Source organism: Cherax quadricarinatus, chromosome 17 (assembly GCF_038502225.1).
Source record: "Cherax quadricarinatus isolate ZL_2023a chromosome 17, ASM3850222v1, whole genome shotgun sequence".
In the NCBI taxonomy this organism is placed as follows: domain Eukaryota; kingdom Metazoa; phylum Arthropoda; class Malacostraca; order Decapoda; family Parastacidae; genus Cherax; species Cherax quadricarinatus.
The window spans coordinates 30,388,204-30,404,279 of record NC_091308.1 but is presented as its reverse complement, the minus strand read 5'-3'; the positions used below and the strand labels follow the sequence as shown (position 1 = coordinate 30,404,279).

Genomic DNA, 16,076 nt, shown 5'->3' with positions numbered 1-16,076 from the left:
CGTTTTTCAATAATTTTTATTTTTCATAAATTTTCGTTCATTTTTCATTCATTTTACAAAGTTTCGTTCATTTTTTCAAAAAATTTCATTTTCCATAATTTTTCGTTCATTTTTCAAAATATTTTTCATAATTTTTCGTTCATTTTTTCAAAATATTTCATAATTTTTCATTCATTTTTCAAAAAGTTTCGTTCATTTTTCATAATTTTTCGTTCATTTTTTCAAAATATTTCATTTTTCATTCATTTTTCAAAAAGTTTCGTTCATTTTTCATAATTTTTCGTTCATTTTTTTCAAAATATTTCATAATTTTTCATTCATTTTTCAAAAAGTTTCGTTCATTTTCCATAAATTTTCGTTCGTTTTTCAAAAATTTTCATTTTTCATAATTTTTTGTTCATTTTTTTTCAAAATATTTCATTAATTTTTCGTTCATTTTCCAAAATATTTTGTTCACTTTTGAAAATTTTTCCTTCATTTTTCATAATTTTTCGTTTTCAAAATATTTTCATTTTTCAAAAAGTTTCGTTTATTTTTCATAAATTTTCGTTCATTATCAAATAATTTTATTTTTTCGTTCATTTTTCAAAATATTTCGTCCATTTTTCATAAATTTTCGTTCATATTTCAAAATATTTCGTTCATTTTTTCAAAATATTTCAATTTTTCATTTTTCAAAAAGTTTCGTTCATATTTCGAAAGCTTTTGTTTATTTTTCATAAATTTTCGCTCATTTTCCAAAATATTTCGTTCATTTTTCAAAATATTTTGTTAATTTTTTCATAATTTTTTGTTCATTTTTCATAAATTTTCGTTCATATTTCAAAAGCTTTTGTTTATTTTTCATAAATTTTTGCTCATTTTCCAAAAATTTTTGTTCATTTTTCATTAATTTTCCTTCATTTTTCATAATTTTTCGTTCATTTTTTCAAAATATTTCATAATGTTTCATTCATTTTTCAAAAAGTTTCATTCATTTTTCATAATTTTTCGTTCATTTTTTCAAAATATTTCATAATTTTTCATTCATTTTTCAAAAAGTTTCGTTCATTTTCCATAAATTTTTGTTCGTTTTTCAAAAATTTTAATTTTTCATAATTTTTTGTTAATTTTTTTCAAAATATTTCATTAATTTTTCATAATTTTTCGTTCATTTTCCAAAATATTTCGTTCATTTTTCAAAATATTTTGTTCATTTTTTCATAATTTTTTGTTATTTTTTTATTAATTTTTCATAAATTTTCGTTCATTTTTCATAATTTTTCGTTCAGTTTTTTCAAAATATTTCATTCATTTTTCAAAATATTTCGTTCATTCTTTATAATTTTAGTTAATTTTTCAAAAAGTTTCGTTCATTTTTCAAAATATTTCGTCCATTTTTCATAAATTTTCGCTCATTTTCCAAAAATTTTCGTTCATTTTTCATAATTTTTTGTTAATTTTTCAAAATAATTAATTTTTCAATATTTTGTTCACTTTTGAAAATTTTTCCATCATTTTTCATAATTTTTCGTTTTCAAAATATTTTCATTTTTCAAAGTTTCGTTTATTTTTCATAAATTTTCGTTCATTATCAAATAATTTTATTTTTTCGTTCATTTTTCAAAAAGTTTTGTTCATTTTTCAAAATATTTCGTCCATTTTTCATAAATTTTCGTTCATATTTCAAAATATTTCGTTCATTTTTTCAAAATATTTCATTCATTTTTCATAATTTTTTGTTCATTTTTTATTAATTTTTCATAAATTTTCGTTCATTTTTCATAATTTTTCAAAATATTTCATTCATTTTTCATAATTTTTTAAAATATTTTGTTAATTTTTCATTAATTTTTCATAAATTTTCGTTCATTTTTCATAATTTTTCGTTCAGTTTTTCAAAATATTTCATTCATTTTTCAAAATATTTCGTTCATTCTTTATAATTTTAGTTCATTTTTCAAAAATTTTCGTTCATTTTTCAAAATATTTCGTCCATTTTTCATAAATTTTCGCTCATTTTCCAAAATTTTTTGTTCATTTTTCATTAATTTTCCTTCATTTTTCATAATTTTTCGTTCATTTTTTCAAAATATTTCATTATTTTCATGTTTTTAAAATATTTCATTCATTTTTCAAAATATTTCGTTCGTTTTTAAAATATTTCATTCATTTTTTCATAATTTTTTGTTCATTTTTTAAAATTCATTCATTTTTCATAATTTTTCAAAGTTTTCAGTTTTCATAATTTTTCGTTCATTATTTCAAAATATTTCGTTCATTTTTTCAAAATGTTTCATTAATTTTTCAAAATATTTAGTTCATTTTTCATAAAATTTTGTTCATTTTTCATAATTTTTCGTTCATTTTTTCAAAATATTTCATTAATATTTCGTTCATTTTTTATATGGATTTCGTTCATTTTTTATAATTTTCGTTCATTTTACAAAAAATTTCTTTCATTTTTCAGAAAGTTTCGTTTATTTTTCATAAATTTTCGTTCATTTTTCAAAATATTTCATTAATTTTTCCTTCGTTCATTTTTCAAAATATTTCGTTCATTTTTCATAATTTTCAAAATATTTCGTTCATTTTCCATAAATTTTCGTTCATTTTTCAAAAAAAAATAATTTTCCATAATTTTTAGTTCATTTTTCAAAAATTTTCATTTTTCATAATTTTTCGTTCATTTTTTTCAAAATTGTTCATTTTTCAAAATATTTCACTCATTTTTCATAATTTTTTGTTAATTTTTTTCAAAATATTTAATTAATTTTTCAATATTTTGTTCACTTTTGAAAATTTTTCCTTCATTTTTCATAATTTTTCGTTTTCAAAATATTTCGTCCATTTTTCATAAATTTTCGTTCATATTTCAAAATATTTCGTTCATTTTTTCAAAATATTTCAATTTTTCATTCATTTTTCAAAAAGTTTCGTTCATATTTCGAAAGCTTTTGTTTATTTTTCATAAATTTTCGCTCATTTTCCAAAATATTTCGTTCATTTTTTCAAACTATTTTTTTCATAAATTTTCGTTCATTTTTCATAATTTTTCGTTCATTTTTTTAAAATGTTTCATTTTTCAAAATATTTTGTTCATTCTTTATAATTTTAGTTCGTTTTTCATAAATTTTCGTTCATATTTCAAAAGCTTTTGTTTATTTTTCATAAATTTTCGTTCGTTTTCCAAAATATTTCGTTCATTTTTCAAAATATTTCATTCATTTTTTCATAATTTTTTGTTAATTTTCATAAATTTTCGTTCATTTTTCATAATTTTTCGTTCATTTTTTTAAAATGTTTCATTCATTTTTCAAAATATTTTGTTCATTCTTTATAATTTTAGTTCATTTTTCATAAATTTTCGTTCATATTTCAAAAGCTTTTGTTTATTTTTCATAAATTTTCCTTCATTTTTCATAATTTTTCGTTCATTTTTTCAAAATATTTCATTCATTTTTTCATGTTTTTAAAATATTTCATTCATTTTTCAAAATATTTCGTTCATTTTTAAAATATTTCATTCATTTTTTCATAATTTTTCGTGCATTTTTTAAAAATTTTCATTAATTTTTGGTTCATTTTTCATAATTTTTTGGAAACTTTTGGTTCATTTTCAAAAAAATTTTCAATTATCAAAATATTTCGTTGAGTTTTCCATCAAATTTTATACTATATTACCTTTAGAAAAATATTCTCTACCATTTTATAATTGTTTTTCTGCAACCCTAAGAGTCGCTCTATGGTCCTACTGTAATATCTGCCCCATGCAGCACATTTCAAACATACTGCACAAGCATGAGCTGGAGACCACCGAGGCACACATTTCTAAGAGTGCCTACTCAAGGTTTGAATGTGAAGCCACAGTTAAAATCCAAGTAAAAAATATTTGCAATAGCTCATCAGTGGAGGACAAAGAAGGTTCCTCGCTAAAAAGTTTGACATGAGTAAAGGTCCTAATTCGCCCATTCAAACTGCCAGTGCGCTTCGAGGAGGGCAAGAATATGAATGGGGCAGGAGGATAGGAAAAAGATTGCTGTTATGTAAATCTGGGAGCACAGGCCAAGTCAAGTGAAACTGATCAGATCAATGCAAGAGTGATTGAGTGCGAGAGTCAACATGGGTGAAAAGTAGTGTTGTTGTCATGCTTCAGAGCAGTATGTGGCATGAATATTATGCAGATAATTTGTAATGTAGATTATTATTATAATCAAGGGGGAAGCGCTAAACCCGGAGGATTATACAGCGCCTGGGGGGGGGGATGTGGAAGGCATTCAGGCTTAATTCGGGGAACTGGAGCACAGATCCAATTCCCTAAATCAAGAGCCCCTCACCAACATCAAGGAACCTTCCTTGAGGGGTTGTAATGTAGAAATTAAAAGATGGTTTGGGATCACCAAGGGCTGAGGTGATTTGAAAATTTAAGAGAGGAGTAGGATGACAAGAGGATGTACTGTATAAATCTGGGGTGGAGGGTAGGAGGGAGTATGGGTTTTCCCACAAATGGCTGGAGGGTAGGGACTTCAACATTCATCAGGCTTGTGTGAGTGTGTTTGGTAAGAGGACACAGATGCAACTAATGTGACATTTTATTGTGAAAACATTTTGCTCTCCAGGAACTTTGTAACTTGACAAAGATTCTGGAAAGCAAAACATTTCCACAATAAAATGGCACATTAATTGCATGTAATTCTACCATTACTAATTGTGTGAGCATGCTAGACTGGATGAATGAAAAGGTGGATGTTCCAACACAGTGCAAAAGCTTAGATAGAGCTTCACTGTGAAACAATAAATGGAATGTCAGGTGTACCTAAGGGAATGAGATAAAGCACAAAAGTTGTCACTCCAGGTCCATGTCACTGCACCCTTTGACCAATACACAACTCCCTGTCAGTTCAAAATCTTTTTACACTAATAATGCTAGCTCTGTTTTTTATACATGCCAACACCACACAACTTTTTCCATGCAGATGTCTGTAAATGGTAAGCTTAATACATATTGTACTTTACTCTTTCCTCTAAGCAAGTGGTAATTAATACTATAAAAAATGGATAATAAAAACTTCTTACATTTTACTTTCTAATCTTCATTGACTATCAAAATTCAAATTACAAAATTCATGTACATTATTTACATAATGAAACTTATTTAACTGCATTGTTTAGTTGCATCATTCTATATTAAACAAAAATATATTACAAGAGAACAAGGATGAATCTTAATTCATCATATAACTATTTATGCAAAACAAGATTTACTGAATTAAAATAAAATTACAATCTCATTTTGTACAATATTTTACTCATTTCTGCAAAGAAATTTAATGTTTTGATTAATTCCTATTGAAATGGTAAATATGAGGTGATCCAACTTATTATATGCATTTCCTAATAACTTTTTTTTTTCTCAATACTATGCACTTTCAAAGACAAATAATTTTTAAAGCATATTCAACTATAAACAAATATAATTTAGGTTTAACTGTACATGTAATAAGGAAAATCAGCCTTAATCAACAAATCAAATATAATAAGACTACTTGATTGGTATAATTTTTTTATATCACCTCGTGTAAAGCTTTGCCGTTTTGGTCCCCTCAAGGGAATTGGATCTGTGCTCCGGCTCCCTGAATTGAGTCTGAATACCCTCCATCGCCCCCAACATGCGCTGTATAATCCTATGGGTTTAGCACTCCCCCATGATTATAATCACAGGGAAGCACTAAACACATGGGGGGGGGGGGATGCAAGGTATTTAGGCTCAATTCAGGGAACTGGAGCACAGATCCAATTCCCTTGATCAAGAGCCCCTCACCAGCATTAAGGAAAGCATGAATGAAAATAGGACAAATACATTACCAATTTTATCACTAATTGCTTTTTACTTTTGTGGACTTTATAATAAATTTTTTGACAAACTAAGCGCTAAACCCACCAGGGTCAGACAGCACTGCAGAGTAGGGTGTGTGAACTGTGTATGCTTGATCTGAAACTAGCAAGAGTATAATGGAGGTAGAGTTTGTAAGGATGGTGAGGAGTGCTAAGGGAAGTATAATCAAAGGTTGTGTAATAAATCCATTGCGGTTAAAAAATTCTAATTCTGCAGTATCCTTTCATGGAGTTCTTACTTTCCTATAACTATTTAAAATCTTCCATTTTTTCTATTTCTTCTCCAACCTTCCTTTCATTCTGATGCCACATTTTCTGAGGTAACCCTATTTGATCAGAGGTCTTGCTTCACAGTGTAAGAGAACCTTCACACTGTGCTAGCTATACCAGCTTGTAGAATTCCTTAGTAACTATCTCAAACTCAAGGAAACATTATGTAGACAAAACAATTTTAAATATATAAATGAAGAATATAGAGGTTGCAATTTACTGTAGATCTACCAAATCATTTTAAATATATCAATCTTTTTAAAAATAAGTCCAGTATTTATTTTTGTGTCCACTCGTAACATAAGCTGAAGAGGACTTTTAAAAATGCAGAGTTAAAAACACAACAGTAATTCACATGTCAAGAAACCTCAAGTTTATCAGCCTTCAGTTGATTTCTATCTTGTTATAAGAGCAAGAACTTATTTGGGTTTTAATCTGCAGATCGCACAGACATGAGGATTACCAGTGGATCTCTGATACTAAAGAAATTTTAACTAGTGCCCTTACAATCTTAGGCTTGTGACTGAACCCACCCAGATCACTTTTTACATGACTCCCAGTGCCAGTTCAGGTATCGGCTAACATTTGTTAGAATATCATGCTTTCCTATCAATACTAAATGACATTTAACAATACATCATGAATTTAACAAAATGGAGTAATTATATGTGGGATCAATCTGCCAATCACGGATGTTGAGGTACACATCACCATTTTGGGTTAAATTACAGGAATGTAAAATCAAATGGACAAATGTTACATTACAAAGGAGTCGTATCAATTCTGTAAAAGGTGATTTTGGGCAACAACAACAGCCTATCAGAACCCTCAAGTTTTATAAGCTTTTGTCTTGTAAACCTATCAAATCCCTAAAGTCTGAAAAGTTTTTGTGTTGTGGATCGAAGGCACTTTTACATTATTATCATTATAGTCAAAAAGAAGTGCTAAGCCACAAGGGCTATACAGCACTGCAGGGTAGGGAAGGAAGCGAGGGTATTGGGCGGCAGAAGGGGGGAGGGATGATCAGTAGGTTACAGAAAACAGCGGGGCAGGGGATAGTGTGGGGGTAGAGGGTAGCAAGAGATTGAGGCAGAAAGGGCTGAAGGCATCAGAGTTTGTGACGTAAGTCAGTTGTTGTCAAAAAGTCAATGAGAGAGTCCTGATGAAAGCTGGGTCCATCAGCGAGAAGGGAAGGTAAAGAGAGAGCAGCGGAGCGAAGACGACGACGGAGGTAAATTCTGCGTGCTCGTTGATAAAGTTGGCAGTCCAACAGAATGTGGCTGACTGATAATGGAGCCTGACAATTCTCACGGAGAGGAGCAGGGCGCCTCTCCATGAGATATCCATGAGTAAGACGAGTATGGCCAATACGAAGACGGGAGAGAGTAGTCTCCCAACCTCGACACTGGTGATAAGACGACGGCCAGTAACCTATACTCGGTTTAATGGATTGAAGTTTGTTACCGAGCATAGTAGACCAACGTTGTTGCCAACAAGTGTGAAGGTGGGAAGATATTGCAGCAAAATAGTCCGTAAATGGAATACCTCTGTGAAACTGGTAGGTCATGTGCTGCTGACCGCGCAGCAGTGTCTGCCTGTTCATTGCCCTGTACGTCAACATGACCAGGGACCCAACAAAAAACAATATGTTTATGCTTGGTAAAGATGCAGCGTAGCCAAAGTTGGATACGGAGGACTAAGGGGTGAGGTGTATCAAATTTCTGTATAGCCTGTAAAGCACTAAGGGAGTCTGAGACAACCACAAATGATGACACAGGCATAGATACAATACAGATAAGTGCTGCAAGGATGACATACAATTCAGCAGTAAAAATACTAACCGAAGATAGTAAATGCCCTCGTACGACGCTGTCCGGAAACACTGCTGCGAATCCTACGCCGTCAGAAGACTTAGAGCCATCTGTGTACACTGCAATGGCATGAGAATGAGAGTGGAAGTGGTCAAGAAAAAGAGAGAGGGAAGTGACCATAGGCAGTTGGGCTTTTGAGCAAGGGAGAGAGAAAGAACAGCTGGAACTTCCCAGGGGGGTAGGGAAAAGCTACATGAACATAGAAAGGTAGTAATTGAAGAGAAGACGAGCGAATGTAGGCGAAGAGAGAAGGGACGGAGTAAACAGGGGCGGCGAACAAATAAAGAATGTCTACTAATATCAGTGACCATTCTATAAATGGAAGGATTGCGGAGATCATGAGAGCGTACATAGTAGCGAAGGCAATGGGCATCACGGCGATCGGATAAGGATGGAACGTTCGCTTCTGCATAGAGGCTCTCAACAGGGGAAGAGCAAAAACCACCAAGGCATAAACGTAATCCTTGGTGATGAATAGGGTTAAGGCTAGAGAGAGTAGCAGGAGAGGCCGCTGAATAGATCTGGTCACCACAATCAAGTTTCGATAAAATGAGGGTGGAATGTAGGCAAAGGAGAGTTCAACGATCAGCTCCCCATGAAAGATAAGCAAGGGTTCAGCTCCCCATGAAAGATGAGCAAGGGTTTTAAGAAGGTTCAGCCGGCTGTGACAAGTTGCCTTCAGGGAGGTAATGTGAGGTTTCCAGGATAACCTACGGTCAAAGAGGAGGCCTAGAAACCTGACTATCACGTTCAGGGATACGGGAGCCATAGAGGTACAAAGGATGATCAGAGATGACAGAGCGTCTAGTGAGAGTAATTTGGTGAGTTTTGGTGCTGGAAAATTTAAACCCATGTATGGTGGCCCAATTGGAAACACGGTCGACCGCATGCTGGAGAGAAACTGTAATGAGGTGACAGTCAGCGCCTGCACAGGCAATAGCGAAGTCATCAACAAAGAGTGATGACCAAATATTTGATGGAAGACTAGAGGCCAAATCATTTATAGCAAGGAGAAAAAGTGTTGTGCTCAGAACACATCCCTGGGGAACACCTTCAGCTTGGATAAAGTCCAGGGAGAGCACATTATTAACCCGAACACGGAAATGCCTGTCAGTTAAAAAGTTCTTAAGGAAGGATGGTAGATTGCCTCGAAGGCCTAAGGAGTGGGCTTGGGCCAAAATATTATACCTCCAAGTTGTCATATGCCTTCTCAAGGTCAAAAAATATGGCAATAACCGAGTGGTTATTCGCAAAGGCGAGTAAGGGGTCTATAGTAGAACGTCCCTTACGAAAGCCATATAGATGGGTGGAGAGACTGTTGTGCGTCTTTAAATACCACACTAAACGTCTATTTACCAGGCGTCCCACTCAGTTTTCGTACTTTTTTCTAGACTGCACTCGTAGAGGAAGCAGAGGTGATGGTGGAGACAATCTCGCCAGCAAGTGCGTTTAGCGTCACGGATGACACAGCAAGCGATCGCACGTTTCTGCTTAAAATCAAAAAGTCTCTCCGTGGTTCTATTGTACCAGTACCTGCCCCATGCAGCGCGTTTCAAACATACTGCATGAGCACAAGCAGGAGACCACCAAGGCACGCATTTCTGAGAATGCCTGCCCGAAGTTTGGGGTATAGAATGAGAAGCTGCGGTTAAAACAGAGGACGAGAAGAGGTGTAAAAGCTCATCAATGGAGGACGAAGAAGGAACCTCACTAAAAACAGTTAGTTGTGAGTAAAGGTTCCAATTTGCCTGATCAAATTGCCAGCGTGGGATACGAAGAGGTGGTGAATATGAAGGGGAAGTAAGAATGATTGGGAAATGATCGCCGTCATGTAAATCCGGGAGAACAGACCAGGTGAAGTCTAATGCGGCGGAGGAAAAGCAGACTGAGAGATCGATGCAAGAGTGTGAGTCCGAGGATCAAAATGGGTGCGAGTACCTGTATTTAAAACATGGACGGGGTGGGTGGCAAGAAAAGCCTCTAACTGAATGCCACGGGAATCACAGTGAGACCCCCCCCCCAGAGGAAATGATGGGCATTAAAATCGCCACGTAACAGAATCGGTGGCGGTAATGACGAAACAAGAAAGGCAATATCCGGAATAGATAATGCCCGAGAAGGAGAGAGATATAAAGAACAGAGCGTATACCACCTATGCAAGTGGATGCGGGCTGCTGTGTAATGCAGCGAAGTACGAACAAATAGCTGATGGTACGGAATATCAGTGCGTAGAAGAAGGGCACTTTCATTAACCCTTTGAGGGTCGACAGGCCCTCTCCGAAACTCGTTCTCAGGGTCGGCCAAATTTAAAAAAAAAAAAAATTCTCTTATGAAAAGATAGAGAATCTTTTCCCAATCATAAGGACACCAAAAGTTTGAAATTTGATGGAAAACTTACGGAATTATGCTATCGCGAAGTTAGCGGTCTCGGGGATATTTACGCATCGGCGATTTTGCCCACTTTGAGCCCCATTTTCGGCCAATTCCACTATACTAGTCGACAAAAAACATGAATATTTCGCTAGAACTCCATTTTTTCTATCGAATGGGTGCAAGAAACCACCCATTTATGAAATTCAACTATCCAGTACAGTGGTCAGAATTTAGCAATTTTGCCTATTTCATACAAATTTCAAAAGATGCCAATTTCCGAATAGGGTCCAGAATAAACAAGAAAGACATTCCTGGCACTAAAATGACATTTCCTCTGGTCATTAGTCACGTCTCGAGGCCCCTCTTATATTCTTTTGCTTTCCACTTTGAATTTTTATTCTCACAAAAAATATAAGATTTACTGTTATGCAGACTACTGCATTAGTGTAAAAAATGGTATAAATATTATTGGCACACTAGTGAAAGAATATCAGACTCACCAGTTGACGTGTATTGGACCATTGGCACGATTTGTTTACTTTTGAAATTTGGTAAAAATCGAACATTTCTGCTAATTTGAGCTCAATTTCAAGGTATCTTTCATTGTAAAACCAGTCAAAATCATCTCAATTTGTGTAATATGTCTTCCATTCTATAAAATGAGACCAAGAAAACTAGAATACAACAATAAATACCATACGAAAATACAGTGTAAAGTCGCTGTTTTATTCCCAAAAAACGGTCAAAGTTTTTTATTTCTCATTATGCACTGTGTGCTGCAGGATTTTTTTTTAGACTGTGCACACTGACCACATAGACCCATTCTTTCATATGAAGGCCTACCAGCTTTCTCCCACTAGATTTAGGCGTACTAGTACGTCAAAAACCCTGGGTCGTAAGCCGTACTAGTACGTCCGAAACCCTCAAAGGGTTAAAGGTCCCATCAGGAAAAGGATCTGAAGAATACAATAAATTATAGCCTGAGATGGGAGGGATAACAGCAGAGTGTAATTTTGGTTCCTGTAAGCAAACACCAACAGGGAAAAACTGGGAGAGTAACATCTGAAGCTTGCCCCGATTACTCCCGAGGCCGCGTATATTCCACTGTAAATAGGCCATGATTGGCAATGATAAAGATACCTGAAATCCGCAGGGTTAGAAAAGTCCACATGCGGAGGCAGCGGAAAACTTTCAAGCAGCGAAGGAACGGTGCGCTGTGAAGAAAGGAGTTGTGCAGATGGAGGAGAGGAGAGAGAAGGAACAGAGGGTGGATCAGTGTCCATTGATGGTTTGGTCTCTGCAATATATTCAGAGATTGCTTCAAGTGTTTCGGAATTCAGAGACGTCGTATGGAAGACAATATTGGAGATGGTAGGGGGAGGATGAGTAAAGATTGGAACTGTACCAAGGTAGGGGGGGCAAAAGGGTGGAGGGAACTGGAGAAGAAGCATGGAACGGGACAGAAGAGGCAGAAACCTGGGAGGTGGCAGAAGAGGAAGAAACTTGGGAGGGAACAGGGGAGGAAGGTACAGTACGAGGAGGAGGATGAACCTCTACACTTGTAACAGAGCCAGTGAGAGGGGAAGAACCAGGTACAGAGACAGGGAAGGTAAAATGAGGAGGGGGGAGATGAGAAACTGCCATGGCATAAGGGAGACCTTCCGCCTCTGAGGTAACGGATTTCCCGCTCATTTAAGTAGACTTGGCAACGGCGAGAGTACGAAGGGCGAGCCTCATGACAATTAAGGCAAGAGGGAGGTCGATTGCAAGACGTATTAGAATGGTCATCGGCACCACAGACTGGGCATTCGGCTATAGATCTGCAATATTTCGCTGGATGGCCAAATCGCCAGCAACTTCTACACTGTTGCAGTGTAGGGATCACCTTTCGAACTTGTAACCGATGTCCTGCTGCATAAACTGAGGATGGAGTTCATGGCTGTCAAAAGTTAGAGCCACATTGCTAGGGTATCGTCTCCGCCCGTGGGCAGGAAGAACATAAGTGTCTACCTTGAGGATTGGGAGATCTTGGAGTTCCAGCTGTTCAAGAATGTCATTGCCACGTCTGGAAATTTTGTTGAACTATGGTATGGGGCAGAATGACGGTACCACTACAAGAATTGAGGGAATGATGTTTTTCAACAGTGACAGGAACAGTATTGATATGGGAAAGAAGAGAAAGATTATGAACTTGGGTAGCATTCTGTACAGTGATGATGCGCATACCGCTCTCAAGAGCATGAAAAGAAATATCTTTACCAACATGGTGTAGGAGTGCCTTGCCAATACTGTGGTCGGAAAGATAGGCAGTAGAGGAAGTCAGTCGTAAAGTGAAGAATTTAGTCCATTGTGCATTCTGAAACTGAGCGTGGAAAGGGAGTGCAGGACGTGTCGATCTTTTCTGAGAAGAACGAGAAGGTGGAGAAGTATCAACAGCAGGTAATTGTCGTTGGCGTTTAGGCGTGGGACCAGAGTTGGTCTGACGTGGAACTGGCCAGCGATTCGAAAACTGCCGCACCGTAGAGGGAGAGGCTGGAAACATAGTCAAAGGAGAGCGGAGGTCAGATAAATCGAAGGAGTCAGTCGAGACCTCAGTACCTGAAGTGGGTGAGGAAACAGCACCGGCAAGAGGTACAGAGGCATGAGGAGTGTCCGAAGAGTGGTCCAAAGACGAGGCGGGGTCAGAAAGGGGTGCGGTATCAAGAAGGGGCCCGGGGGTAGCAGGTTCATGGACTAGGGCTGCCATGGTTAGGTTACTTCTTTCTTTTTGTTTTTAAGAAAAACAAAAAGAAAATAAAATAAAAAATAAAAAAAAAGAATAAAAAAAGGGGGGACCAGGGAGGGATAGTTCCTAGGAGGAATGAAAGGGCCAGAAATCTCCCTCCGCGCCAAGAGGACCTCAGCACCGCAAGTAGCGCAGATGCAGCATGGAACCCATGCCATACCCTACCCATCATGCCAGTAAACCAGCAATCCAGGATAGCAACCTCACATCTGCCAAGCTACCTCGGTGGACAAAAGAGAGGGCGGCCGGATATCCGCCACAAAGCATACCTCCTTCGGCCACCACCCCCGGAATCTGAAAGGTGGCTTCCAGAGATGCACCCGTCGCCCGAGACACCCAAAGCCACCCTCCGGGATACCGGAGAGGGATCAGGACATCCCCAGGCAATCCAGATTCCACAGCAAACTACGCCACCGCCAAGAACCTCAACGGAATGGGATGGACCCCGGTACCCTTTCCCCTACCTAGGAACTAGCGTGCTTGTGGGAAAAAAATCCCGAAGGGCAAAAGGGAGGGGTGGGGAGGATGGGATTGGGAAGGGGGGATTGGCGAGTAATTAGGTTCGGTCTGAGGAAGGAGACCGACAGGTCTAATTCCTCAGACCAAGAGCCTCTTCACCACAACAAGGAGCCCCTCTTGAAGAGGTAAACATTTTACAATTTTGAGGTACATCAGTATTTTAATACAAAGATCTAAATATTTAAAAAAATATATATTACTGAGTATAACAGAAGCAGACTCATCAGCACAAGCATAGAAAGACTACTGTAGGGTTGGAAAAAAAAAATTATTTAATAGCTTTAGAGCTTAAGATGTATAATGGAAAAAATTAAGACTTGGTGACATTTCAAAAAAATTACAGCAATATTAGTGAATGAGTAGGAAATGAAATGAAACCAATGTACATAAACCCATCTGAGAAAAGTAGTAAGAGTATATTGTGGCAAGAACACAGCAATTCACGAAGACTAATTCTGTGGAGTAGGCAGACAGGCAAGCAACAGCTAAAACCAATAACCACAGAAAAAGCACAACCTTTCACCATGACAAAGTAACCTTACATCAGTAATACTCTACCATATACATGATTGTGAAGGCAGAATTGCAAAACATAAGCTGGGGAATATAAAGATCTGCACAGTAGCATATGCGGTAATACAATTTCATAGCAGGGTGGTTTTCAAGAATGTAGCTAGTGTACATATTAATAAGAAACTATAGAGAATGCAATTTGCCTATGCAATAATGCTCAGCCATTTGAAACAGAGTTACAGCTAGTGTCCAGACAGTAACTCCACAGATGCCTCTTGAGATCGAGGAAATAAGGTTTTGGGAAAAATACAAGTTAATGGTTTGTTAAAATGGAATGGCTTTCAAATAGAAAGCCTTAATAGCATAATGATACACACTAGGTTTAGCAAGACACAGCATATGTGAAAAGACTACTGTATGTTTTGTGAATAAAACCCCAGTTTGAAAGCAAGATCCATGGAAATACAGTAGGAGTGGATAAGAAAAAGAGGTGGAGCAAGATGCTGATACTGTTGATTGAATGCCAATAAAATGTTTAGATCTATCTATGAATTTAGCAACAATATCAAGATAAAGAAATATCTGACAGCAAAGCTTTTTTTTTTTTTTTATCATATATACAGAAAAGCAGAAATACGGCCTCTCCTCACTTAACGACAGAGTTCCGTTCCTAAGACCACGTCAGTAAACAAATTCGTCATTGAGGAGCACACTATAATGGTAGTGAGTTTGTGTCAACCATCTTTAATATTGTTTTAATGTCATCTTTGCACCATGGTATATTTTTAAATGTTTATACAGTAGTGTACTATATCTTGTAATAAAGAGAATAGAGGAAATCAGCCCTAATATACATTATTTAGGTATGCATACTGGTCAAAAAGCCCGTCGTAAGTCCAAGTTGTCGGTAAATAAGTATGTCACTAAGTAAGGAGAGGCTGTACCATAAAAAAAAAAAAGCCCTGATAAATTAGCACACAGGAGGATCTCTTCACATGCCATCATATGCAGGTCCACCACCTGCCTCTGGCACTACCCAATTAATATTCTGAGATGGGCACTTTATGTCACATGTCTTGCAATGGATGCAGTTCTGAGCATTTATCTGAAGTCTCACACCATCACCAGCTTCCAGTGGCACATACTCATACACACCTGTAGAGTAATAAACATATATATCTTCTTTCAACAAACCAGTTGTATCCCACCAAGGTTGGGTGGCCCAAAAAAGAAAAACAAAATTTACTCTTTTTAATTTAATGTACTGAATTTATACATTTATATTCCCTCTTTTCCTGCTTTAACTGATCCTTCAATATTACTGCTACTTCTTCCATAGTTCTAATTCTCTCAGATACACCAGACCATATCCCATTTATTTCTCCCCAATGAAAATCTCCTACCCCCTTCAGCTTTTTGTTTCAAGCCAGGACATCCAGCTTTTCATTCATAGCACTGACAATCACCTCTTTCTCATCATCAGTAAGGAAATCATAATTGGAAATGGTTTAAACAAAACTGATCATACAGCACCTGCAAATGCCAATAATTGCCTGACCTTTCACCAGTTACAGTACATCAGCATTGAGAATTTGAAGCTGAGAGGGGCAGGGGGAATGGGAGGATTAGTGGAGATGGGGATGATTGGTGGACAGGGGATGATTGGTTTACAGGGGAGATGATTAATTTATAAAGAGGGGAAAGATTAGTTTGGAAAGAGATGGAGGATTGGTTTAGTGAGAATGGAGGATGGATTGGTGGAGAATGGGGGAGGGTTGGTGGTGAGAGGGGAAGGGGATAAAAGGGTGAAGATGAGAAAGGAGGGCAGGCAGGTAAAGGTTGAGAGGGGAGGGGAAAGGGAGGAGAGGGGC

At 36.4% G+C, this 16,076-nt stretch overlaps 1 protein-coding gene across 1 annotated transcript in view; it reads right to left on the bottom strand.

Moving 5' to 3' along the window:
* Positions 1-5,056: 5,056 nt before the first annotated feature.
* Etf-QO (electron transfer flavoprotein-ubiquinone oxidoreductase) overlaps positions 5,057-16,076 on the bottom strand; it is a 35,389-nt gene continuing 24,369 nt past the window's right edge. Inside the window, exon 6 of the mRNA XM_070085943.1 lies at positions 5,057-15,360. Within this exon, the coding sequence (XP_069942044.1) occupies positions 15,197-15,360 (164 nt within the window). The 3' untranslated portion in view covers positions 5,057-15,196. The remainder of the gene's footprint in view (positions 15,361-16,076) is intronic.